The sequence below is a fragment of the Phoenix dactylifera genome, chromosome 16 (genome assembly GCF_051530095.1).
Source record: "Phoenix dactylifera cultivar Ajwa chromosome 16, Ajwa_hap1_PhDact_Kaust_v1.1, whole genome shotgun sequence".
NCBI lineage: Eukaryota > Viridiplantae > Streptophyta > Magnoliopsida > Arecales > Arecaceae > Phoenix > Phoenix dactylifera.
This window is the reverse complement of record NC_143205.1, coordinates 13,475,980-13,499,974: the sequence shown is the minus strand read 5'-3', so window position 1 is coordinate 13,499,974 and position 23,995 is coordinate 13,475,980. Positions and strand designations below refer to the sequence as shown.

At 40.4% G+C, this 23,995-nt stretch overlaps 3 protein-coding genes across 3 annotated transcripts; all 3 read right to left on the bottom strand.

The window, feature by feature from the left end:
* Positions 1 to 1,383: 1,383 nt before the first annotated feature.
* LOC103712476 (GTP-binding protein YPTM2-like) lies at positions 1,384 to 11,974 on the bottom strand. The gene is made up of 8 exons (XM_039114800.3): positions 11,783 to 11,974; positions 4,540 to 4,612; positions 3,841 to 3,888; positions 3,710 to 3,757; positions 2,284 to 2,355; positions 2,034 to 2,189; positions 1,737 to 1,840; positions 1,384 to 1,660 (listed from the first exon to the last, which is right to left on the bottom strand). Exons 1-8 carry the CDS (start codon positions 11,794 to 11,796, stop codon positions 1,564 to 1,566), a joined length of 612 nt encoding a protein of 203 aa, XP_038970728.1. The 5' UTR covers positions 11,797 to 11,974; the 3' UTR covers positions 1,384 to 1,563.
* A 3,297-nt stretch (positions 11,975 to 15,271) lies between these two features.
* LOC103712428 (Tetratricopeptide repeat (TPR)-like superfamily protein) lies at positions 15,272 to 18,547 on the bottom strand. Its single transcript, XM_026806687.4, has one exon. The coding sequence runs from the start codon at positions 18,052 to 18,054 to the stop codon at positions 16,090 to 16,092; it is 1,965 nt and encodes a 654-aa protein (XP_026662488.4). The 5' UTR covers positions 18,055 to 18,547; the 3' UTR covers positions 15,272 to 16,089.
* Positions 18,548 to 21,533: 2,986 nt separating this feature from the next.
* LOC148702401 (uncharacterized) lies at positions 21,534 to 23,104 on the bottom strand. The gene is made up of 3 exons (XM_088704022.2): positions 22,774 to 23,104; positions 21,919 to 22,392; positions 21,534 to 21,816 (listed from the first exon to the last, which is right to left on the bottom strand). Exons 1-3 carry the CDS (start codon positions 23,008 to 23,010, stop codon positions 21,649 to 21,651), a joined length of 879 nt encoding a protein of 292 aa, XP_088560148.2. The 5' UTR covers positions 23,011 to 23,104; the 3' UTR covers positions 21,534 to 21,648.
* Between the last annotated feature and the right edge of the window lie 891 nt (positions 23,105 to 23,995).

Genomic DNA, 23,995 nt, shown 5'->3' with positions numbered 1-23,995 from the left:
TGCCTTCATGATTGCAGAGGAGAGGGGACTTCTGAGATGAGAGTGGAAAGTGACTGCCAAATTCTCATCAATTCGCTCAATTCACCATGTTGAGAAACTGTGTAAAGTTATTATGGTATCAAAAATCTCGCAATTAGCTTAAATAATCAACTAATTATAGAATTTAGTATTCTTATGGGATTGAAAGTTTCGTAATTAGCTTAACAATCTGGACTAATCACAGCACATAAACACCACCATTGCGCGCGAATAATTTGAGTAAATTGCAGCAGCTCAAACAACCAGAACTAATGAAGGGATCTAGAATCCTGCAATTAGCTCAAGCTATGCGATCAAAAAATCACCGAGAGGCGCAGGCGGAGCAGCGACAACTGGTGGACCCGGCTGTTCGGCTCGTTGTCAGAGCCTGAGCCTGACTACATAGACGGTGTCAGGTTGGCACCGGAGGAGGCTGAGACCGAAGACGGCGAGGGACCATGGAGATGGAGAGCTTCCACGACGTCAGGCACCACTGCCATCACCTCCTTCCCTGCTTCAGAAGGAAGCCAAGTTTTCTTTTCCCCCAATATATATATATATATATATATATATATATATATATATATATATATATATATATATATATATATATATATATATATATATATATATATGGAATAATGTTTTGTTTATGGAGATCCTTGATTAATGGGTTTGGTTGTTTTCAGCATGTGCTTACGGAAGAGCTAATATGTCTGGGGTTTATACCCAGAGCAGTATGTAACAATGGTCTAAACGAAAAAAGATCATTCCACTTGTCCTGCTGTGGCAGGATTGAGCTCGGAGAATGTACTGTCAGACGACTTGGCTCGGCTTAACTAAGTTTGGGCTAGGCCAGATTTAACTCCGGCTCAGGCTGTTGATTGGAGCATGAAGTGGAGGTGCTGGGGAGTTTAGATTTCATAGTAGAATATATGGGCTTAATGCACCATGATGTACCAGTTTAATTGAAGTAATATGCGCATCCTCATTCTCTCTCCTCATATTGTCTTTTTGCCACCCTTCCAACCGAACAGATGGCCTCAGCTTGTCTCAACAAAAGAATCTCCGTGTTTGGAATTTTCAAGGTGCTAAATGCAAGATGGTTGCTAATCGGCTCCGTCAGAACCAAACATGGATCTCCAGCAATGATTCGATTAGTATCACCATCACATATCCCTCGGGATATGGGACGTTTTGTTAGATTTTATAGACATTTATACACCCTAGTTTTGCTTGTTACACATAATTAATCTAGAAATATCGGACCTTCCAACTTCAAATGGTCCAGCTCATCCTGTTTTACATGAATTTTATTTGGTTACCACCTAGAATCTAAAAATCCAAATGAACACCACCTGCAGCTTCAGCATCAAATAGGAACTGCAAAACTATTATCTGAATCCCAATTTGTACAGACTTAAAACAAATAGTTAAGAAAGAATTGAATAATGCCATCAAATTTTAATGAATAGAGAAGAAAATAACGAGGCCTGCAGTTCCCAAATATAAAGTTCAGCTGATCTAACATGCCAAATCGCCAATCTAGGAAGAGCAGCAAGTACTCTTCTGGTTGACAGGTTGTCCACGAATCTGCACCGTCGGAGGCCTAGCATTGTTCATAGCTGGTTGGCTCGCCATCCTGAAACCAGCAAACACGCATGTTTAGAGTTTTATTATACATGACACGCTTAATATGAGGTTTCCAACATCCCTACCTATTCTTAATTGCAGCAGCCATGGCCATGAAAGCCTCCTCTACATTAGTTGCATTTTTGGCACTAGCCTCCATGAAAGGGATACCAATTTCATCGGCAAATGCCTAACAAAATGGAATCAGGATTAGACATTTTCTAAGATGTCAAACAAAATCAAATACAGATTCTAACAGAATATCCATAGGTGGATAAAAGATGGCATATATGAATATATCGCCTACCACCTAAATGATAAAATCGATTTATCTAGTATGTTATACTATGCAATCAGCTACTAACTGAAAAAGAATAGCTCACTTTGGCTGTCTCATATGACACAACTTTGTTTGCAGTAAGATCACACTTGTTTCCAACCAGAAGCTTGTTGACATTTTCACTTGCGTAACGGTCAATCTCATTCAACCACTGCTTAACATTATTGAAGCTCTCCTGGTCTGTCACATCATATACCACCTGCACATCAAGTGAGTACAAATAATCATCAGAAAGCCCTTCAATTCCAGAGTAAGAAGAAAAATGATGCGGGATGCATGGAGAGAGAACTGACAATAATTCCATGAGCTCCTCGGTAGTAGCTGCTAGTAATTGTCCTGAAGCGTTCTTGCCCAGCAGTGTCCCACTGTACCAAACAAGGGAAATGAAGAGGCTCAACATAAACAAGAAATCTCAAGATAATTCAGAACAGCAATAAAGTGATCTTATAGAGAGGCTTGGATTCAAAATGTGGATCAATTTTGTACAAAGGGTCAATGTTTTCACTAGAACATATATGGAGTCGATGTGACAATACCCTGAACCCACCAACCCTTAAAAGAAATGGACCCAAGATAACCAACAAGAAAATTAGAGAGTACTAATCTACATATATGATAGCTATACTTCTCCAAGACTACAGGTTAGCTTTCTATTGATCATAATTCTAATTCTTTAGGACTTGGCAACATCAAATCAAAATCTAATTTTTTGGTCAAACTAATTTATTATTTTTTCAAAACAAAATTAATAAAAGTGAGTTTGGAATCACAACAAAGAACTTATATGTAATTATTAGTCATAAAAAAATTACTAACGATGTAGTATTCTGGATCATACTAAGGGTTTGTTTGGCTATTCCTATAGAATTGGGCTGCAAATCCTGTAGGATTCATGGATTGGGTTGTTCATTTAAGCATGACCCTGTATCAACCAAACTCCACCCATCCCAAATTCTATGGGAAGAAAAAAAAAAAAGACCTCTATAGGTAATTCTTTTCTTTCTGCAGCTCATAGGCTAGGATTTGGGCTGAGTTTGAAGAGGCTCTTAGAAAATGTAAGCTAGATGGGCCAACAAACCTTATTCCTACAGGATTTTCAGCCAATCTTGTAGGAATATCCAAACAAGCCCTAAAAGTTGAAATTTGAAAATAAACACTTTAAAAGAGATAAAGGAATTAAGCATTCATTTGTACTTGTGTGTGTGTGTGTGAGAGAGAGAGAGAGAGAGCAGCAACATTTAATGGTTTGTTCATCCCCCTTTTTACCCGCAGCATAAAAAAGTAAGAAACCTTCAATAATTGGGAAGCCTAGCAGGTGTGCTCCAAGAGACAGGTGCAGCCATTAGCATTCTTCTATAGTCCATGTGAGCACAGATACTTGAAAGAACGAGGGTAAACATACTCACCCAATATTAATCCCAGTTAAATCCCAAAACAGAAGGACCAGATCTGGATACAAGTAGACCATCTTGACTTAATAATCCTGTTGGATCTTATACTTTCACCCCTTACCCTGATCCAAGTCTGACATTAAAATGATTGGCCGTTTGGGCAAATCCTTCATGGAATATGCCATGATAAAATACAAGTCACTTCAAACCCTAAAGGAAACATGCATTTTCTTTTATTTACCCCAGCATAGTATTATTATTATTTGTGCCTTTTTTAGGAAATACAATATCCACATTATATCACATTAAACAAGAATGTCATACTCACTATCTGAAGTTTAATGGTTTTCCCATCCTGCTCCACAGTGCGTATTTTCTATAAAAAAGAAGACTGCATTAGTATAATTTACACATTCTCCATCCAGTCAAAGCCATCACCAAAGAAAAAGTCGTACTTACAAAATCAACTCCTATTGTGCTGATATAACTCTCCAAATACGAATCATCCTAACCAACACAAAGAAAATGATTAGTAAGGCATGCAAACAATCACTTTATTGATAATACAGAAAGATGCCATTTTAATAAGAAAATAAGACCATTAAGTCCTAATATGATAGATGGAAAATCTTATAACTCCAATTTTCAAGGCCTGCTTCACAAGACAGAAAATATATTGCTAGCATCTTTCCATTGTGCTGCCCAGATAAAGTAGCAGTCCAGAACACCAAAGAACAAGGAAAAAAATATTTAAAAGTTTTCAGAAAGAATTTAGACTGAGAAATCCTTTCGTCTTCTAATTAGTGTTTATGATCAGTCTGCATATACTCAACCACATTGATGTTTAAAAGGTCATTTCCATGTACGAGAAAACCAATGGTACGTATTACCGTAAAGTGAGTCTTGATAGTGGTTTTACGTAAACACAAGCATGTACAGTTTTGCAACAACTTCCAAATTTGTTGGGAACAGATACGAGGCCCAAAATTTTATTTTATTTTTTTGGGCAACTGATGAATATGCATGATATTTAATCATTATCATGCCACTGTTTCATGTATAAAGAAAATCAACGTCCTTCCATGTTCTTCATGATTTAAAAGAAAAACGATCACCACTTAATGTACAGTTACAGGAAAAATGAACTAGTCTCCTTACCGCAAACCTCAGAAGAAGACATGATTTGCCAACACCAGAGTCACCAATAAGCAGAAGCTTGAACAAATAATCGCTGCAAAAGAGAAAAGCTTGCAGAGTCAATTCTTTGAGAGACCAATTTCAAGACAAATAAGAAAGTAAGGAGATCATCCTTTTAACTATTATGAAGTGCTATAAAAATTATTTGGCTATATTTTATTTGATCCACCACATATTATGACATGCAAGCGAGAAAGGAAAAATAATCTATGTTACCAGTACCATGGCTTTTATTACCGTAACGATGTGGTGAACTGATTGAAATATGCAGCTAAGACTAAGAGTCCAATAAGAAAATGAGCTCAGGTTTGTCACATAGGACCAGAACAAGGAAAGACAAAATCATGGATGGAAATCCTAAACAGGACAAGAAAATGCACGTGTTGAGAAGATAATGTAATAGAGCTCCTCATGGATGGCAAAGGAGAGAAATCATATATCCAACCCAATAAGTTGGGATATAAGTATCCAAAATCAATAGGGTGCTGGATTCGCTTTATAACCTCACTCACATCACTAAAACACCTTTTCATAATGTGTTCATCCATCTTAATATTTTTTTTGATCTATTGCAAATTATATTCTATCAAAAACAATCTCAGTCTAGTAAATAAACTATTCATTATTTTACCATACCATGAGCAGATTCTATTTCACAATATTCAATATTACTTAATTAGATGCTTCAGTTATGCTTCCACAACCTAATTTTCTTTTAAAAACCACTGCTTCACCACACACACACACAAATTCAATTTTGCATGTGTTCTTTATTCAGGTATCTAAAGTTACAATATGGCTTATTGGCTTCTATGCTCAGCATATGCCACCATATAATAAGGCTAGCTTGTGCATTTTTGGGATTTGATCAGCTTCAATGTATCACTGTATAGTAAAAATAGCAGTAAAGGATCTTCATAAGAATCTCTTGAATAAGTATTTTTGATTGACAAGAAACCAAGACTATCTTTAGTTTAACTACAGATCATCATTAAGGGGAACATATAGCTTGTGAATGGCTTCTTAAATGAGCCAAAAAACTAAACTTATAAAATGGTTTCCTCCTCATTAGTAGTAATGTACAGAAAAGACCTACAATGGTCATGACATGCAATTACAGATGTTTAATTTTCACCCATCTCTAGTCACAGTGACAACTTAAAAATCAAGCATATATCTTTGTCCTATTGTGATAATTGGACGCCTACATCCAAGCATGCAAGTTAAAAACTAGTCTACATATGCTGCCAAATGGAAGAGTTTGTAGAAGTTAGAGAGTCATCTATTCCAAAAGGGAATATCCAAATTCTCAATATATTCAAATTCTCAATGGGACTATTACATCTGTTACAATAATCTATTACTTAAGCTAATAAGTGAGACCTCGTACTGACCATGGCTTCCACTATATAAAATAAGGCTTGCAGAATCAGGAATAGTGCCTAGATGAGCCAAGAACTGACCATGCTGATGCTTGGCATGCACCAATATACACAACTTCTAAGAAAGTTTTGCAGCTGGCAGATTGAGATATGCTCCTTCATTCATTTATCTATAAACGATCATTGTTTACCACTTTATAGTAGTATATTTATATGCTTAGTTAGACATAACATAATCTGTAATTCATCTTTCAAAATTAGCATCATAGATCATCACAACAGTCTGTTCTTATTGTTATTTACTAAATGCATTGCACAATTCTGTTAATTTACAAATAGTCATATTCACACAAATAAGTGTTCAATTCATAACAAAACTATAATGGGGGCATAAAGCTATGTTTGCCAAAACATTGCAAATTTTTACATTTAACTGCTTTGTCTGTAAGAAGCCTATATAGTGATAGTACTATGGAAAGCTGATATATTATCTTAAAATTTTTCCTTTGATCAGTTTCAGCTCATACTGCATTTGATTGATAAATCGGATCTCAAGATCTCCAGAAAAAATCAAAAGGAACAACAAAGTGAGCCCCATCCTGCCCCAGATGGAAATAGGATTATCTGGTATGGTTGTGCATGGGTTTAAAATGGGAAAGCAAGCTAATGACCCACAGTACTGTATCAACCTGTACCATGTGTATGAAAGAGACATGTACCAGAACAAGCTGGTATGCAGTAATAAAATCCAATGTGAAAGGTTATAGATGAAGTCCCATGTAAGGTGCTGAAAAAGTTTGAATGGGGTTGAACACATATGATATGAGTTGAATATCAGCTCCCCTTTTATTTAGTTGATATGGAGATGGATATATCATGGAAAGAAAAAAAACTAAAATTTGTATCCATATTTGTTCTAAATAGATATAAGTATATTATTAGTTACATTATATTTTGTTTGAAATGAATACAAGTTGGATATTAGTCATCTCCTTGTCATAAATGAGAATAGATATGGATCAAATAGCAGTTATATCTACATTTGTTTAAATGAATTCAGATGTGATTTGGGTATTGGCCAGAGGAAACTAGATAGCTGGAAGAGATAGAACCTCTACTGAGTAAAGTTTTTCAGTCTTGAAAATGACCTACCAAGAAAAACTAAAGTGTCTGAAGGATATCTGGTGACAGAAAGAACCAAAAGCCAAGCAACTGATGTCATCCTTAAGTTAATAACAACTTCACATTCACCAATACTGATTGCAATATTAGAGATCTACAATCAGATAATTAAGGCTCATGAAAGATATTGCCTATAGCATTTGTAAAAAAATACAAGAAAGAAAAAGAAAAAGAAAAAACTTAGGCATCATTAGAGACCCCTTTATTTTTCTTTTTAGAAATAAAAAATAGAATTTTTGTTTCTATTTTATATCTAAATTTTTCAAAATATAAACATATTTGGTATAGTCAATTACTTTTGAAACTATAAACATGATGTTGGTGGTTGAGATGGTGATCATGGTGCTGGAGACAATGGAGATTGTAGTGGCGGTAGTGGCGTGGTCAAGGCACTAATGATGTGGCGGTGGCAGTGATGATAGTGGTGGTGGTGTAGCAAAGGCCATAGCGGCAATGCTAGTGTGGCAGAGGTGGGAGTGCAATGGTTGTGGTGGTAGCAACAACAGTGTTGGCGGTCGAGGCAACGGCGATGCCAATAATAGTGGTGATAATAATGGTGATGGCGATTGCAATGATGATGGTGGAGATGATGGTGATAATCGATGATGGTGGTAAAAGACATGAGTTTCTTATTTTTGAAAATAGATAAAGTAAGAGTTCTTTCTTTCTTTTTTAGAAATAATAAAAATAACATGAAAAATAAAAAAAATAAAATAATAGCACCAAAAATGTTTCTTGTCTTGATTTCTATGATTTTTTAAAATATAAATGAAAAATAAAAGTGATGCCAAATGGGCCCTTAGTTAATGCTCAAAGCGAAGAGAAGGCTAAATGAAACCACATAATGCTGTACATATTAAAACAATGCAAAAAAAGAATATCAAAACATAAGCCATATTTATGTGTGTGCATGTCATGTCAATAAACCTTCCAAGGCCAGCTATTGTTATGTTATACAAACCATATTATCTCCCATTCATGATAGTTCCAAAACTACTAAATTTACATCATTTGAAAACCAACACGAAAGCAGAACGTATCCATTTTATTATTATAGTACATTGACAACTTATATTAACTGATAAATCAACCATAACCCAGCACCATATGAAATCCTAAAACATCATTAAGAAGCAAAAGTCCCAAAAGTTGGAAACCAATACCTAGCATAAGGAAAGATAGAACCCCACAAGCCGAACAACGATCTAATAGTCTGCAGTAATTCCCTCACAACCAAATTACAATCTAATTGTTTGTAGTAATTCCCAGCTACCAGCCACCCAAGAGCCATAAGAGCACTTTCTAGCGAGGCACCAATGGAACCCTTGCCCTCCTCATACTCTTGCTTCATTCTAGAAAGGAACAGTATGTTTCTCGCCCTCCTACTGAGCATCAGAAACTTTTGACAAGCGCTTCCTGCCACTTGGTGGGAGGATCAGCCCCGCAGGCTTCCACAAGCCACCATATGGCCACAGCCCAAGGCCCCAACACGACTAGTGGGCTTCTCTCAGGCTTAATGGCCCTCAGGCCCCCTCAGAAGGAACACTCTCCTCATTGAAGAGGAAGTACAGGGAGAAGGACTTCATGGCACTAGGAACATGCAATGCAGAATGAAAATCACAATGCCAGCCCTAAAGGTTCCTTTGGGGTCCAATGGAGATGGGGCAGACTACTTACGCATTGGGCCTATATTATATAATAGCCATTCCAAGGCTCTATGTTATAAAAACTATATTATCTCCCATTCACTATATAGTTCAAAAGCTGACACTAAAATTACATCATTCTATAACCAACACCAAAGCAGATTATATCCATTTTGCTATTATAGTAAATTGATAACTTGTACTAGTTGATAGTTCAGTCCTAATCCTAATACCACGCGAGACCCTAAAACACCATTAGGAAGCAAAAGCTTCAAATAAAGTCAAAGAACTGGAAATCCTGCAAGCCAAACTTCAGTCTAGGACCTACTATTGTTTGGAGTAAGTCTTGGCTCCTAGCCAATCCAAGATCCAACAAGAGCATTCATTAGCAAGGCACCATGAAAACCCTTGCCCTCGCGCTTTTATTTCATGCTAGAAAGGACCACTATGTTGCCCACCCTCCTATTGGCCACCAGAAACTTGGTTCTCGTAGTGTTTTATTGAAGGATTAGAGGTTTTCAATTAGCTTAAATTATACGAATGCCCAGATCTGCATCCTGCAGAAAATCATCAAAGCCGTATCCAGATTTGAAAAACTTTAAAAAAAATACAATTTGGATCAGAGTTGGAAAGATGTACACAAATCTATATCTATAAGAATTTGGATACAGAAGTGGATCCAAGTAGATCTATAATCAGTTTTCAGCCCTACCAATGAGGCCACTATGTATTTAGGACACAATTTGGTGCAAGGTCTGCCGTATCGGTACCGGTCGGCGTACCGATGGCGGCCCGGACCGGTACGAAACCGGTCCCGTACAGGTCCGAACCGGTTCCGTACCGGTTCTTCAACAATAAACTACCGGTACCGGATTCCACGCTGATCCGGTACCGATCCCAGGCCGGACCGGTACGGCAGACCATGATTTGGTGCAAACTTGGACTTCGATCCTAACATGAATGCACACCAATACCATGACATGCCCTTATTAGAAATTACTGAAGAGTAACACTAAAACAATGAACAACCTTCTTAAATTAACACTTATAAAATAGGGTTAGAACACCTAAAATCTCCACCAATACAGGGGTTCCACCTAGGAACATCACCTTCACACATAACTCCAACGCTTAGGCACTACCTCCATTTTCTAAGGGTTGTTTGTTGTTATATCACCATCAAAGCTAAGTAAACTAAAGGTATTCAACTCCTCAATTAAATAACTAAGAACTTAAATTTCCTTCTTACCTCGCAAACTTTGATTGACAAAAACAAAAAAAAAAAGAAGAAATAAATAAATTTTTAAGTGAAAAAATATAAAAAATGATGAGAAATAAAAACAAACCATATCACATATGGAAGAAAAACAATTTCAGTCATCATGTGGATTGATAAAAAAAAATTGTAATATTTTATAAATCATAATGTATACCTTGATGAGTTACTATTCCAATAAAGCGAATAGGTAAACATATTAAACCCTATACATACAACCAATAAGTGCAAAATAAAACTGCCTAGCATTGGCCAGGTCAAACAATTTCCTCAAAACAATGCAAAACACGTACACTATTCATCCCGTGTTCTTTTCAATATGACAAATGTTATAAAAATAATTGAACAAAATGCTTCATTTGAAATAAAAAATTTCAAAAAGTGCTGCCTCCCCTAGTTAACCCCCTAAACCCTAATTTTTTTTAGTAAAAGATAGATCAAATTGATGGACATTAACGATGTAAATCCAAATATTAATCTCCACATTAATTATCTAATATCCATTGAAACATCAACTTAAATTCTCGTGTGCTTATTATGTGACCACAAGAATTTTTTTACATTATTTCTAAATTATTTCACCAAAAAATGTTGACCCACAGAAATTATCACCATAAAACACTGTTTATTCTATGCCAAAGCCTTCAAAGAGACAGATCTAAAAGGTTAGTTACACCTTTAGCTAGACAGTATCTGGTTGACGAAATTTAAAGCAATAAATGCTGCCAGTAAAGTCAAGCACAAGGTTACATGTTTGTAGACTAATAGCACAAAACAGGTTCAGGAAAAATCTCTACCTAGAATATGGTCAAATTTCTGAAATTGGTATGCTATAACTACCACACATTGCCAACCAAAAGTATGATACCTTTATTAACGGATCTGTTTATGGTATCATGAGATGCTTCCAGAGCAATAATATTATGAATTCAAAACATTTTGGATGTACATATCCACCACTTTAAGAAAAAAGAAAAAAAAAAACTTGCACCATATGAGTCTGACCACCATGTACCGAACCGAATGTATTCTAAATAGATCAACCAGTAACCATACACACAAAAAAAAGTCAGAGTATTTCCAGAATATGAAGATAATTTTTCTTTTCCTTCTAAACACCTCCTTACAAGTAAAACTATCTCAAAGTGATGCAAATTAGGGACAAATTCCACCATATTCCACTGATACGCCAATATAGCCAAGGCATGAAGGCTCAACTCATCGCTTTACAATGGATGCCAACCAAAGATCAATCCAATACAATGGATGCCAACCAAAGATCAACCTTCTAACAAACCCACAAGTATATCCCAACACAATTCGAACACAATATACACACCGTCAGTTTCGTGCACAAAATTAACCCAGACAATAATAACCAAGCTGGGGCATCAACCCAGATTCAAAACCCAATCCCACGCCAGATCTGGAACCAAAACATCCGATCCAGAACGCACAAGAAGTCAACGTCGCAAATTAACCATCTAATCCGGCCCTCCCAATCCAATTTACCAATCAAAAGAGATAACAGACGCCAGATCGCTTCAATAAACCGGAGTAAATCTTAGCAGAGAAATAACTCAGTTGGCCAGATCCTACCCCAACCCTAGCGCACCCGATCAAAAATCAAACAAAAAAACTAGAAATTTCACACATCTAGCTGTTCTCGGAACAAAACTTATAGAGGAAAGATACTAATTGGAAATTTGGGGACTTACTACTCCGGATTCATGGAGGGAGACCGAGGGAACTGGTCCACCGACGAATAGGGTAATTCCGGCGGGAATTGCGATAGGTTTTTTCGCCGGAAAAGGGGATGTAGACGATGGAACCGTCGCTCTCTGGGGTTTCGAGAAGAGTATTAGAATCAGGAACGGAAAGAGAGGGAGGTTGAAGAGAAATCCAATAGCGAAGTGGGGTGAGGGTGAATATTAATAAAATAGAACTGGCACGCGAGGAGGGTAAGGAAAGCGATAGCGCCGGAAACTGTGTGAGCCGAAAAGCAAAAGACCAAGTTACGTTTTTAGCCTCGTACTTCTTTTGAAAGACACCCAACAGAATGCAGAACGACGGGCAAGCCGCTTGGAGGGTTAAAAAACTAGCCGGCGAGTTGCCCAAGCTCAACGCAACTCCCTTATTACGAGACAGAGCAGCAAAATACTCTTTGGAAACTTACGTGCCAAATACATATATTTTTAATAATATTATATTTATTTACAATATATATTTTTTATCGAGTCGAATATGAGTTTACATATTAAGGCTCGTTCGATCTCGAGCTAAGTATTTTGAATTGATACGAGCTCGAGCATCTAGCTACTTGATTTAGCTCAGCTCGATTGCACCCTAAGTTGCTAGGCTAGCATGCATAATTTGAATGTGGGCAAGCTTAGTGCATAATGTCATGGTTTTAATGTGTGAAACCAGAGGATGGGGCTTGGTCCACTTAACTAGCCTAGCTACATTTGGGCCAACTGCACGTGCGACTATTTAAATATCCTCCGGCCAGATAAGGTCGGGATCAACTATTTAAATATCCTCTTCCTTCTCCTTCGAGTTCACCTGAGTTTGAGCCACCAATCCTAAGCTCCTCCTCCGATCTTCTTTCTTGATTTGTTGTTGGAAGGAGCTGTCGGACCACCTTGCTGGACCACGGCAAGTCTTCTTCTTCTCCTTTTCTTTCTCTCCTAGTATTTTAGCTGCGAACCACCATGATTTGGGTATGCAAACTGCCAGAAAATCATCCGAACAGGGTGCCCTATTTCGGCCCCTCGTTCTCCCGAGTTTGCCGTCGTCGGTTGCCGAGATTGGCCGAGCTGGCCTTGCTGCTTCCTACCATCGTTGGGGTTGGCCACCACAGCTGCCCCTTGGATCTGATCACAGAGAAAAGGGAGAGATGAACTCCCCCTATTTTGGAAAAGAAGAAGAGAATCTCGATCTTCTTTCTTTCTCCTCTCTTTTTCTCTCTTATTTCTCTCTCTGCAAAGTTTCTCTCTCTTCACTCATGGCCATACATGTTGATTGATTTAGGTTGACCCATGCCATTGACAACCACACTCAGAGCTCTGATTGAACCCGGACTAAGATTCTCTCTCTTGTCCATTCTTTCTCTCTATAAAGTTTCTCTCTTTATTTGAACTTTTTCCCTACTCTCTCTAGAGATGATAGACTAGTAAGGTAATTCTCTTCTTGATTCTAGGTCAACCCTGGTGAAGGTCCTAATTCAAGGTCGTCAGGCGGCGTGTTAGCCTCCACCCTAGCCTCCTGCCAAACAATATTAGATTTGATTTTTTCAATCTTTCTTGAACCATCTGTGCCCTACTCTGCGCATGATTTAGTAAATTTTACTTTGATCGAACCAACCGGGATGTCAAGCACTTCCGCTTGGTCAACCTTGTGAGCGTGTTAAAATTTAAAATTTTTATTTTAAAAAAATAATTATGATGAAATTTTAATAAAAAATATAATTTTTGGATATTACGCTCTGAGAAGAATTTTCGGGATTAATTGGATCTGTTAGTTGGATTGTTTTCATAAGGTAAGTAACGTAACTCTTTTTTCTAGATCTATCAGCAAATTATAAATATTTTTTTAATCAAATTATTCTTGATTTATAAAGTTTATGCATAGTGTTTATTATTATATGTGCCTCTTTCTTGATTATTGTATGATTCTTAATTGAAGTATAGATTTCGATATGGATTATATTCGATTGATTTCAATGTTATATGAATTTATGTATCTTACAATTTGGAACACTGAATATGAACAAACGAGTTTTTGTTTTGAAACGAATTTGGACTCGCAGCCAAGCTATGTATCGATATCCTGTCAGTGGGGGTTACTTGCTGGTATATCGACACCCTGCTAGTGGGGATTATTCACTGGTATATCGCTCCCTGTTAGTGAGGGCTATTTGCTGGCATATCAATATTCTGCCAGTGAAGGTTATATGTTGGCATATCGATACTCTGCTAGTAAAAATTATACGTTGGTATATCGATACCCCGCCAGTGGGAGTTATATGTTGGTACTTTAATGAGCTCATATTCTGGCTCAGCCATAGAGTATAAATGTGGTCATAGCTCATGACTATGGAGATAAACTTGATGATTTAAAAGATAATTGATTTATGAAACAAGATTTGAAATTTGAAGTGACTGGATAGCACATCGATTTGGCTTTGAATCGATATATTTTGCATGCTTAATTTCAGTATATTTATTATTTTATTGCTTGATTTATCTAGCTAAAGTGTCTATTGCTTAATGGGCTGTCCAGCTCATTATATGATTTCTTATTTTTTTTACAGATTCAGAGAACTAGCCTACTGGGATTTTTTAATATGGAAAAGCGACTAGAAGAACTGGGGCATCAGTTATCTTATATTAGAGTTTATTTAAATTATGTATTATCTTAAATTAATGTTAGAATTGTGAAATATTGTAAGTTGTGTTAGTTAATGAAATAAAGATTTCATATTATTAGTTAAATTGTTCTGTTGCATATTTATGATATCATGTTGAGATGTCTTGCATGCTTGTGGAAAAAAATTTCTATGAATGTGCGGCGGTTACCGCGACCCCCGGCTTGCAATCACGGGGCGGGGACATAACATAGCAACTTCTGATATGTACAGTAATTCAATTTGGATACCGTGTTTTTGCATAGTTTGATATGATTTGGTTGCAGTTTATTGTGATTTAATTGCACCACCAGCAGCTCGAGCAGTATTACCTCCCGAAGATGTAGGATTCCGAGTGGCATTAGTCCTCACTTTGTGCTTTTAATTCTTGCTTTTGTGAGTTCAGGCTCGTCCAAAGAATTCTCATTCCATGTGCTTGGATTCCAGCCTAGGTGGGATCCCCTCCCCCTAATTTTGCATGATAATTGTAGTTTGCCTGGTTGGACTCTGGCCAAATTATAGGGATCCAACCAAACACATGCAGTCCTTTTAATTGATGAGCATTAAATGTAGTAGAATAAAAGACACATTTATGTACATCAGCCTAACATGTGGAATGGAGTACCATGTTGAGCCGTTTGCAAGGAAGTTGCAAATGGATTTTTGTGTGTATATCCATCACAGCTGAGAGTACAGATACAAGAAGAAGGTGTATGTGCTGCTGGTTGGGCAAGTGCTTGCGGGCAAAAGATTTCACTGAATTGCACTGTGATACCATATACTTCTTCACTGCCAAAGATCATAAACAAGTTATAGTCCTCTTTCACTGCAAATGTACATTTTGAAATTCAAATTCCAATATGTATCAACCTTGATGCAATTACAACTATCAAATAGGTGGCATTAAGTAGAAATTATTGCTATCGAACAATTGCTAATTGATTGGCTTCTGCATATGTGCTTCTGGATCGCACTTGGAAGTTTGCAAGGCTTCCCAATCCTGAGAAAAAAAAAATAGTTGAGAACTTTTCTGTCTGCACCATTATTTTTTAAATGAACTCTATCCTCTGCACTTCAGGAAGCATAAACTTGAATTGTGGTCAGGCAACGTTTCAGCTCTAGTAAACAGACAATACCAGACTTAGAATGATATTGAAGGCCTGAAAAAGACTTCTATCGCATCAATATTTTGTATCTGCATGATCCTCTTCCAAATTCAGTAGTATAACTATATTGCTGCCCTGTATGCTTGTCTTGCTCCGATGTTCTCAAATTCCTTTTTGAAGCTCATTCTTGCAACAGCTGTCTGGTAGATCACTTAAATCTGCCAAAGCTTCTATTGCAAAATCAAGGACTGCAGCAACCAAGGGCCACACTTCAGGCTCAGAGACAAGCATAGACCCATCAGAACATGTCTTAGGTAACTTTAAGAATTTCATGAAGTTTGTGACCTACTTATCTTCAAATGTTAAATTCAGATTTATGAGCCACTATAATTTATTCACTTTATACTGCTTGTTGATTATGCATTTTCGATTTGCAGAGCTTTACTGTTTTGGTCCCTATGCAGCAACGATGCCTTCTTGGTGATTGCCTCTCGTGGATAATTTGGGAGCTTCTTCACCAGTAATCCCCACAAGAGCAACTGCCATTGCTGAAATGATGAAACCTAGTAGTATCCCTGAGAATGATATCCCGTACTTCAATCATGGAAATAAACTTGGCAGCATTGTGACAATCTCCACATACCCGAAGGTTTTTGAATACCCGCAGCTTAGTCCCTGAAGATGTGCTAATCAACCCAAAAGCAATAGCAAGCTTCTCACTATGCCGCATCAGCATCATCTCCTTCTGCTCCTCGCCCACATCGTGCAATGCAAACTGAAGATCTGGCACATAACCCACTTTCTTCATCTTCTTCTCCAACTCAGACAATTTTTCATGGATCAAGTTCAATTGCAAGTGAACTCTGTCACCTGACCTGAACTCATGAACGACACCCCTCACCTCGATCCAACTATATCCTGGTGTTTTTATCACCTCACTCTCCTTCATCAACCGCCTCACCCTCGAGACATCGCCCCATCTGTTCATGGATGCGTATATGTTAGCCAATTGGATGTAAGCCCCTGCATTCCATGGCTCTAGTTCAACTAGTTTTTGAGCTGCGAACTCAGCAAACTCCAAGTTCTTGTGGACCCTGCAAGCCCCCAACAAGGTCCCGAACATGGCTGGATGTGGCTTAATGGGCATTGAGTGGATGAAGCATACTGCTTTTGCCAGTAAACCAGCTCGGCAGAAAAGATCAACCATGCAAGAGTAATGATCTATTTGGGGCATGATACCATAATCCTTCTCCATTGATTCAAAGTACTGGATGCCAAGATCAAGCAATCTGGTATGGTTGCAAGCATATAAGACCGCGACAAAGGTGATCCAATTGGGCTTTTCTCCCTCACTCCTCATCTCATCAAACAATGCTATTGCTTTCACCCCATGTCCATGCTGTGCAAACCCAGAGACCATTGCATTCCATGTGACGATATCCTTTCTACGCATTTCATAAAAAATCTTGCAGGCGTCATCCAAAACCCCGCACTTGCAATACATGCTCACTAGCGAAGTACCGACTGTTGTATCAAAACCAAGCGGCAGCTTTAAAACAAATTGGTGGATCAGCTTTCCCAATTCCAGAGACGAAAGATTGCTACAGGCGAGCAGAGCACTGCTCAGGGTCGATGAATTTGGCCTCACCTCAATGCTCCCAACCATTGTCTTGAAAAGCTTTAGCCCATCCTCGGGCCGACCATTCTTAACATACCCCGCAACCATAGCATTCCAAGACACCAAATTCCTTGCAGGCATTCTGTCAAACAACTCCAGAGCCTTGTCAATCTTACCGCAATTCATGTACCCAGATATCATCGCTGTCCAGAGCACAACATCATGTTTATCCGGTGCTCGATTGAAGAACTCCTCAGCCATGCTCATGTCGCTGGCATGCACATATCCAGAGACAATAGCATTCCAAGAAACCGAATTCTTCTGAGGCATTGCCGAGAAGAGCTTTCGAGCCTCGTCCATGGCGCCATGCCGGGACAGCCCAGAGACCATGGTATTCCAGGAGACGAGGTCCTTGAAAGGCACGGTCTGAAAGAGGAGGCGGGCGCCGTGAAGGTCGGCATTGAGGAGGTGGCAGGAGAGGAGGGTGTTGTAGGAGACGACATCCGGTTGGGGAATTTGAGCGAACAGTTGGAGGGCTTCTTTCAGTTTTCCGGGCTTCCTGGAGTACCCAGCGAGGAGGGAGTTCCAAGAGATGGTGGTTTTGAGGGGCAGGGAATTGAAGACTCTGAGGGCGGAGTCCAAGTCTCCATTACGGATGTAGGTGGCAATTTCTTTGTTGGAGGACTGGATGGATTGGGTTTTGGGCTGGTGGTTGTGGGGGCTTGGTTCTACAGCGGTTGTGGAGAGGGGGAAGTATTTGTTGGTTATTATTCCGAGAGGGAGGATTTGCTTTCTGGTGATTACGATGGAAAGGAGCATATATGGTTGCAGTTCCCGAGCCAATAGAGAGCCAATTTCCATTACAATTACCACTCTATCATTGTAAGTTGGACGCTAGACTTCTTTTTCTCCAGCCAATGGGAGAAAAAATAGAACCATGAGCAGCCCCGGGTCGACGCTAGTCTTCCCTCAATCTCGCCTGCAACCTTTTCGATCGAAGGCTGCTGCTGCTGTTGGGGCTCGAACTATTACGGCCTTCTCAAACTCTCCAAATCTATAGGTCGGATTGCCAATGTCAATCCTAGGAATCCTAATATTAATCCTAAAGCTTTAGGATATTGGAGACCATTGGTCCATTGCTTGGTATAATGGTAAATGCTTGGATGGACAAGTGCAATGGTATATATTTAAATTGTTAGGAATCCTAATATTAAGGGTGGTTCTATATACACCCCCCCTATTGCTCAGGACACCCCCCAAAAATTAAAAAAAAATTAAATACTCTCTACACCCCCCCATTTGCTAAGGACACCCCTAAAAAATTAAAAATTTCTAAATTACCCCCCACCCTCCCCACCCCCTCACCTAAATTGCTCTCTACACCCCCCAAACCCCCCCCACCCCGCTCTTCCCCTCCAAAACACCCGCCGGCTTCTCCCTTCCGCCCAAAAAACCTCGCCTCAAGCACCTCGCCGGCGGCCAAACCCCCTCCGTCTCCCCCTTCTCCCTCTCGTCGCCGGTCGGTGCAGTGCACCTCGCCAACGCCCAAAACCCCCCCGTTCCCCCTTCTCCCTCTCGTCGCCGGCATTCTCCCGATCTCCGACCACCTCGCCGGCTTCTCCCGGAACCACCTCCCCGGCCATCTCCCGAGCAACGAGCACCTCGCCGGCGCCTCCACGACCACCTCGAGGTAGCTCCCCCCCCCCCCGCCTCCCCAAATCGTTCGGCACTGGATCGCCGAACAAAAGGCTTCTGTTCGGCTGAACAGTGCCGAACAGAAGCCTTTTGTTCGGCAACCCTCAACCGAACAGAAGCCTTCTGTTCGGCTGCACAGTGCCGAACAGAAGGCTTCTGTCCGGCACTGTGCAGCCGAACAGAAGGGTTCTGTCCGGCTCTGTGCAGCCGAACAGAAGCCTTCTGTTCGGCACTGTGCAGCCGAACAGAAGGCTTCTGGTGCCAAATCGCGTGCCGTGCTGAATTTTGTGCCGAACAGATCCTCTGATTCATTAATTCTTGGTGATAAATTATTTTATATGTAGGGCTATGCTACAACCGAATCGTATACTTTTATTGAGTTATGTCTTGAGTTTACGAGTCGTATACTTTTGAATTATCATTTATGTATGCAATTGAAGTAACATTGAATTATTTATCACAAAACCCAATCATGTAGATTCCAAGAAGTAACTTGCTTCTTTTTTGGCTTGTTTTATCATTTATTATTTATGTATGCAATTGAATTATTTTCTTTGATATAGCCTAACATTGAATTTCTATATTTTCAGACATGGATCCCGGTCCCGCCAGAGTTAGACCTACGGCGTCAGCTAGGAGACGTCGTGCTAGGATTGCTTCTCTCGAGCCTGCTCATATGCCATCGCCCTCTCCTGAGTCAGAGCATGATGATATGCCCGCTAGGGGCGAAGACGATGAGTCCGTTGGACCATGTCCAGGAGGTCCAGAGGATGAGTCTGTCCTGATCAGTTTCAGGACGCATATAGCAGCTTCCATCTGGAGGCAACAGGTATTGTTTATTTGTTATAGCATTATATTTTGTTTATTGATGTTTTATAAAGTAGTAGTAATTATACATTTATATTACAGGAACGGGCTCCACTAAAGTGCATGAACCATACTGCCAAGGTTGGTGAATGGAAGTGGTGGTCTTCAAACCAACCAAATACCAGGTTCAAAGCACTATTGAGGCAGTCGGGCCTCATAGAGTTAGTACAGTGCTCTTATCGATTCATCGATAAGATTCTGATTTCGGGCTTCGTAGAGAGATGGCAGCCCGAGACGAACACCTTCCATATACCATTTGGCGAGATCACTATCACGTTGGATGATGTATCCGCCATTTTAGGGATTCCTGTCGCAGGTGCCTCAGTAGCAGTTTCTCCTGAGAGGATGAGTGATCGGGATGCTGAGGAGCTACTTGTGGAGTTGTTGGGGGTGTCAGCTGGAGACGCGCGTCAGGAGGTACTGTCATCGCGCGATCAGTCTGTGAGGATGGAGTGGCTGAGGACTCAGTTTCACTCTGTATCTGATAGAGACAGCCAGCAGAGGATAGAGTGTGCAGCACGAGCCTATTTGTTATTTTTGTTAGGCTGCACACTCTTTGCTGATAAGAGTGGGACCAGGGTGCCTATAGCGTATCTGTGTTTACTGCGGGATCTGGATAGGGTGAGCACATATGCCTGGGGTACAGCTGCCTTAGCATATTTGTATCGGCAGTTGGGGATTGCGTCGAGGTCATCAGTGAGACAGATCAGTGGTTATATGACGCTTCTGCAGGCATGGATTGATGAGCATTTTCCAGCACTCAGTCCTCACCCGTCGCTTGAGTATACTGATGCCAGTCCCCGCGTGCACCGCTGGATGCCCGGTACTCCATCCCGTACCACGATGGACCATTTAGTGGTTCTACGTGAGTCATTGGACCTTTTGAGCATCGATGAGGTACGTATCATATTACCATTTGCTTGTGTTTGTCAGTACTTTTAATATGCGATATAGTATAAAACTGAAATGGACCTTTTGTTTTGCAGGTTATTTGGGATCCCCATCATCGGCTTCGGGGAGATCGCCCATATGTTGATATCACATTTTTTAGTGGCTCCATCAAGTGCCTTGATATCGTAGAACCCTATCATCCAGAAAGGGTTCTTAGACAGTTTGGTCGTATTCAGACCATCCCTCGAGCGCCACTAGCCCCTACGCGAGCCAACAGAGGTTCCACAGCAGGCTCGTACCGGATACATTACTCCTATATGGATCAGCTTTGGGAGCGGTGGGAGGACCACGTGCTGAGCCAGGCGAGCAGGAGCCACCCAGTTACCCGGCCATCAGACAGCGTACCGGGATACATGGAGTGGTATCTCCGTATCACGCACGTTGCAGTTCAGCCTCCTCATCTGCGCTCGAGTACTCATTCTGGAGCTAGGGGAGGTCATGATGATGCTGACATGCACCGGCGGCGTAATCTAGATGCACTCGGTATCAGTACCGACATTGTACGGATGGGTCCCTCAGAGGCTACGTCACTAGGTGCCGGGCACCTATTTCATGCTATTTGTCAGATGCATCAGTTACTTCTGGGTGATGAGCCTGGCCCGAGTACAGCACCCTCTCATTCGGATCCAGCACCCTCTCATTCGGACGTACAGCAGTACACGCGTCGACGACGGCGTCATAGGGATTGATGATGGAGCCTTTGTAATCTTTGTAAAGCCTTTGATATTAATGAAAAATATATATTTTTGGTACATTTACGTGTAATCTTTGTAAAGCCTGGCCCGTTCTATTTTACACAAATATAACAGTGCACATAACAATCAATCTAACAATGCGAAGACAGATATTTTTTGATTTATATTGATGATGGAGTTTCACAGTACATGACTCTAAGAGCCCAAAAAAATTTACAACTTTCAAAAATTGTACATATATAAACAATCAATCTAACTCTACTGTCTCGCTAATTATAACATTAGGTGAGATGCTCTCTTTGAACTGTTGAATCCGGGCTTCATATGAATTTTCCCATCCGGTAGCACAAGGAAGATGATATTTTCGCCAGTTGGTCGCTACTGGCGGAACGGGATGTCCCGGCAACAAGAACACCTTCAAAATTAGAAATAAGAAAATATTAATAGCTACAAAATTATAAATAAGCAAAATTAAATAAGCAAAATTAAATATTCGCAAGTGTTGTGAACGTAGTACCTCAACAAAATGATTTCCATTTACGAATCCGATAGCGATATCTTTGCGGGATAGAAGAGGTACTGGCACAGAACGGAGAGGTAGGAAGGTCAGACATTGTTGCAACGAGAGATGGTATAGGACAACATTATAGCAGGATGCTATAAGATGACCCATGTCCGGCATAGTCATCCATCTGTCATATGGTGGACAATCATCATAATATGATAATGCATGAGTGATCTCAGCAATCGTCCCTTCCACACCATATAATGTGCGATAGTGGTCCGAATGACATTGCAACTCTTGCAATAAATCCTTCCTAACACGCACCCAGTCATCTTCTCCAAATTCCAGTAAGTCAGCTATTGCCCTAAATCCGCAATTCCCATCAGCTTTTACATCCTTGATATGCTGGATGTATGGTCTCAAGGCAGAAGGAATAGCATCAATATAGATAATGGGCGTATGTGACTGGGCTCTAGTACGAAAAACCTGCAAATAATATCAAATGATAGAAAATATGTAACAATGGCAGAAATATCCAAATAGTTATCCGTCTCAGCACATCCCGTACCGGCACGGCACGGCACGTCCCGACATGTCCCGTATCGGCACATCTCGGCACGGCACGTACCGACATGTCCCGTATCGGCACATCTCGGCACGGCACATCCCGTATCGGCACATCTCGACACGGCACATCCCGTATCGGCACATCTCGGCACGGCACGTCCCGACATGTCCCGTATCGGCACATCTCGGCACGGCACGTCCCGACATGTCCCGTATCGGCACATCTCGGCACGGCACGGCACGGACCGTCCCGTAGACGTTGTGATACCTATTGTAAGGAAATAAATATTTGGTACTTACCTTTTGCTTGGGCCGCCTCTTTTGAATCTGAGTAGATGGATTGCGGATGGTAACTTTCTCAACACCAGGTGAATAACTATCCTGTCCAGATAGAACCAACTCAAACGCAGACGGGTCACGTCGAGTAGACGTATCAACCTTCATTGAAGCGCGCCCACGTGAACCGGTCTTCCGTTTTGCAGGCTCTAAAAGAGGTGTACTATCTAGACTTGCAATCTCTCGTAACTTCTTGATCATCTGCAATTGAGAAGCCCCATCTAACTTCTTGAATCGTAGCGCAATCAAATCTAACTCTGCATCACAACTCAACTGAATTGGCTGCACGGGGGGGGGGGGGGGGGGTAGGCACAATATCAAGTTTCCTCCAATGAGGATCTATGCAGTCGAGAGGAATGGGCCGACCTTCCACCCTGTACCGCGCAATCTGGTGAGCACATGGTATACCATGTGTGCGTCGAATAGCGCACCCACAATTTGAATCATCAAACCCAACTGAATTGGCTCGTTTCGATTGGGCGAGGACATGATTTAACGCACTTATAGATATGAAACATCGCAACTCTTTGAATTCAGCTGGCTTGAAGTTGTGCTGCACTACCAATAAACTCTTCTCCAATGAGGCTTTAACGGAGCTGTGCTGCAACTCAATCAATCCATGTATTCTAGTCCAAGATGACTCGAAACTTCCTTGGCTTGATCCAAGCTGCTTTTTGAGCTTTGCATGTGCACTCTCGACCCTAGTAAACAAATGAAAGTTAGATATAACAATTGAGGCAAATTAAAATTAAATGAGTCTTTATTTGTGATACCTATTTGTCGTCACATTTCCGTAGTGCCTGCATGTATCCGTCCACGCCGCAACAAATCTTTCCTTGTATTTGCTCAGCCAAGTATCTGACACATACTGTAGTGCATCTGGATAGGTACCGAACTCTCTCTGCAGTGCACTCCAGCGATCATTATACTCGTCTTCCGTGGAGGACAGCACTAGTACATTCCAACTCATAATAAATTTATCCCATTTCTCCTTCAATTCGAAAAATTTTTTGCACTTGGCCAAAACATTCCTACTAATATGCCATCTACATAATAAATGTCTAGCAGTAGGAAATACTCTATGAATTGCATTCATCAAAGCCAAGTCTCTATCTGTAACAATCAACTCAGGCAAAACATCATCAGCTATGACACTGCGCAATCTCTCTAATGCCCAAGTATAGCT